This window comes from Cibotium barometz, chromosome 61 (genome assembly GCF_041138505.1).
Source record: "Cibotium barometz isolate CiBa-2024 chromosome 61, ASM4113850v1, whole genome shotgun sequence".
Classification (NCBI taxonomy): Eukaryota; Viridiplantae; Streptophyta; class Polypodiopsida; order Cyatheales; family Cibotiaceae; genus Cibotium; species Cibotium barometz.
This window is the reverse complement of record NC_141106.1, coordinates 14378014-14380976: the sequence shown is the minus strand read 5'-3', so window position 1 is coordinate 14380976 and position 2963 is coordinate 14378014. Positions and strand designations below refer to the sequence as shown.

Below are 2963 nucleotides of genomic sequence, written 5' to 3'. Positions count from 1 at the left end.
TTGCAACCTTAGATGAGTAGTTCTTCCCTTACAATGGTGGATAACTATTAAACTAATGTTTTTTCACTCATTGTGTCCCCCTATTTTCTAAGGTCATGACTGAAATTGAGTGTATATTTCATTTCATTTCATTACATTCCCATGCTCGGGGAGGATTTGATGATGCGGTTAAGAGGAGGACACAACGCTTTGCGCAAGGAGGCGGCGTGGAAAGGCGGTTGCATTTACGGGCCTGCTAGAACAAAAGGTGATCTTGATTATAATTATATATACGAGAGCAGCCATGGCAGCAGATGAGAAAAACAAGAGAAAAGACAAGAACAAAGACCACGCGAAGAACAACGACGACAGCAGTAACAGGAGCAACAGCAACGACAAAGAGGCTTTACAGTGCCGGCCTTGTGCCCTTCTGTTGGGTTTGCCCTTCGCTTTGCTTGGAATCATCTTATCTGTGGCTGGAATAGCCATTTGGATTGGCGGGTGAGATTTTCATTTTGCATTTCAACAGATTTTTCTTAAAACTTTAGGTAACTGGTGATTATCATACAAATAATTATCATACGTCGCGCCATGCAGTACCCTGTTTTCGTGCGTTTGCCCGTGCTGTGGATGTTGCGTTGTGCTGGTGAACATGGCGATCAGCCTCACCAAGGTGCCTCTAAGGATATTGAGATGGTTCATCGATAGCATACCATGCTAATCGATCATGTTCATGTTCGCTTTGTTTTCTCCGGCTTTAGGTTGCAAGGTTGGGACTTGTCTTGCCATGCTTGCTCATATGGACCACACTAGGAAAGTGTGGGTTTATTTCATGAAGGAGAAAAATGAGGTGCCTCATACCAACAAGTGCATCAAATGCTCTTCAACACGATTATAAAGTTACAATGTTCTCCCTTGAAAAACAAAGATCTCATAAAATAAAGAATTCAAGTTATTTTCACTTGTGCAAAAGGAAGCTTGTAGATTGCTTTTCTATGAGGGGATAAATTACTTTTTTAAAGAATAGACTATTGACTATATAGTGGGTAGAATCCCCTATTCTTGAAAATTGGAATAATGGCACAAAGAATAGACCCAAAACGATGAAGTCTTAAAAAAAAAAAAATCATGCAAAAGTAGGTATCTCCCAAGTATGTGATATCCTTCTAGTATGATAATGAGGAACAAACAATAATCTTTAGAAGAGCTTTGACCACCCCACATCCCTTGATCAAAACTCACTCACATGCTTACTCCCTATCGTAAGCCATAAATGGCCTCAAATTACTTCTCAAAGAGAGGCAAATCTTGCCTCCAAGATGACTTATTACACGTACTCTCTATCACTTATCTACATAAGAAACTTAAATCACACCTTGAAAAGAGGTTTAAAATATAAAGATAAAAATCTTAAATTTCTCATTTTTTAAGAATTATTCTTGCTAGTGTTGATGATGATCTCATTTGTTTGTTGTGTTGATGTTGTGAAGTGTCTTAGTTCCAAGTTTGTTTAAAAAAACCATCATAAAAAACATAGTTGAAAAAGAACTCCATGTTTGTACATTAGCGAGTTGCTTTTCTTCATAGTGGGAAAAAATCTCAAATTTTTGTAAACTATTGAGTTGTTTTTCTCCATAGAATCCACACCTAGAAAAGCATGCTAGCTACCAATAGCTACATGACCAAGAAAAGGATTTCAATCCGAGACCACATAAAGTGCCTTGCAAGTGTTCAAAGTAGCCTTGTTTAAGAGGCCAAGTCTCCCCTCTGTTGATCAAGAAAAATATATCCCTTAGCTTTCAAAGATTCGGATTTACTGTAAAATTTTGGCTTCATAGTGCTTGTCCAATGTCCCTCATCTTAATCTTTAAGATTAGCAATTGTCTACAGCTTGAATAATTAACACTTTGCAAGATTCTAAAAGCAATAGCTTCAAATTTGGCTTTCCAAATATGGAAAAAGTACATTTGTAACCATTTTCAAGAATCTAGTTTGGATTTTATTATAAGTATATACATGTGGATGGAAGCAAGGAAGGTACATACTTTTGGTTTTAAAAAAAGAGTATTGTGCTATTTGGATTGAGTTGGGATAGATTTGGGTGGTGTGAACACCATTTACTGCAATCAACAAATGGTTGAAGGCTATAGGAGAAACTATAGAAGTAATTTGGTTTTAATAAACGAATGTTTATTTTTGGTGTTGGGATAAAGTTTAGGTGAATAAAAAGGTTGGTATCCAATGGTTAAATGCTATTGGAGTAATTTGGTTTTAATAAATGAATGTTTATTTTTTGTGTTGGGGTAAAGTTTAGGTGAATAAAAAGGTGGGTTCAATTTGGGTAATGGTTAGGTGATATGTAAATTTTAATTTGTACACGTAGCTCTATGAGTGACGTTTACTTGACTTCTTTATGATGCTCAAATCTATTGCCAAATACTACTCTCCCTCATCCTGTTGCCTACTCATTTCCCCTTGCACAGGAAGGTACCATGCCAATCTTTTCCCCGAGAGAGAGAGAGAGAGAGAGAGAGAGAGAGAGAGAGCAGCTGTTGTAGAACTTGTGACAATGATTGTGTCTATTTCCTTAACCTCCTTGGTATTCTTCTTAAACTCCACAATTGTATTTAATTCTTCATTTTATTCTTGTTAAAGTATGGTTAAATGTATGTTCTCACAGTGGTTAGTCCACACACACATGCACTCTATATTCTTACACACATTTCACAATAGTGCACTCTCTCTCTCTCTCTCTCTCTCTCTCTCTCTCACACACACACACACACACTCACACACACACACACACACACACAAAACATTATTGTTAAATGCATTTCTAAAAAATGTATTAATTACAACTTTAATGTTTTCACAGTAGTACACACACACACACACACACACTCTATCTTCTTGTAGACATTTCACAAGAGTCTTATAGACATTTCACAGTAGTCCAAACACAAAAGCAACTTACTAGTTTGTTT

At 36.7% G+C, this 2963-nt stretch overlaps 1 protein-coding gene across 1 annotated transcript; it reads left to right on the top strand.

Moving 5' to 3' along the window:
• The first annotated feature begins 258 nt into the window (after positions 1 to 258).
• LOC147604583 (signaling peptide TAXIMIN 2-like) lies at positions 259 to 728 on the top strand. The gene is made up of 2 exons (XM_086794602.1): positions 259 to 480; positions 577 to 728. The coding sequence occupies exons 1-2, from the start codon at positions 284 to 286 to the stop codon at positions 698 to 700; spliced, it is 321 nt and encodes a 106-aa protein (XP_086650728.1). The 5' UTR covers positions 259 to 283; the 3' UTR covers positions 701 to 728.
• Positions 729 to 2963: the final 2235 nt, after the last annotated feature.

What these genes read in the sequence shown, in the direction of transcription:
- LOC147604583 (XM_086794602.1), top strand. Translation starts at nt 284, where the DNA reads ATGGCAGCAGATGAGAAAAACAAGAGAAAAGACAAGAACAAAGACCAC. An exon ending in ATAGCCATTTGGATTGGCGG is followed by an intron (nt 481 to 576) that starts GTGAGATTTTCA and finishes CGCGCCATGCAG; the next exon opens with TACCCTGTTTTCGTGCGTTT.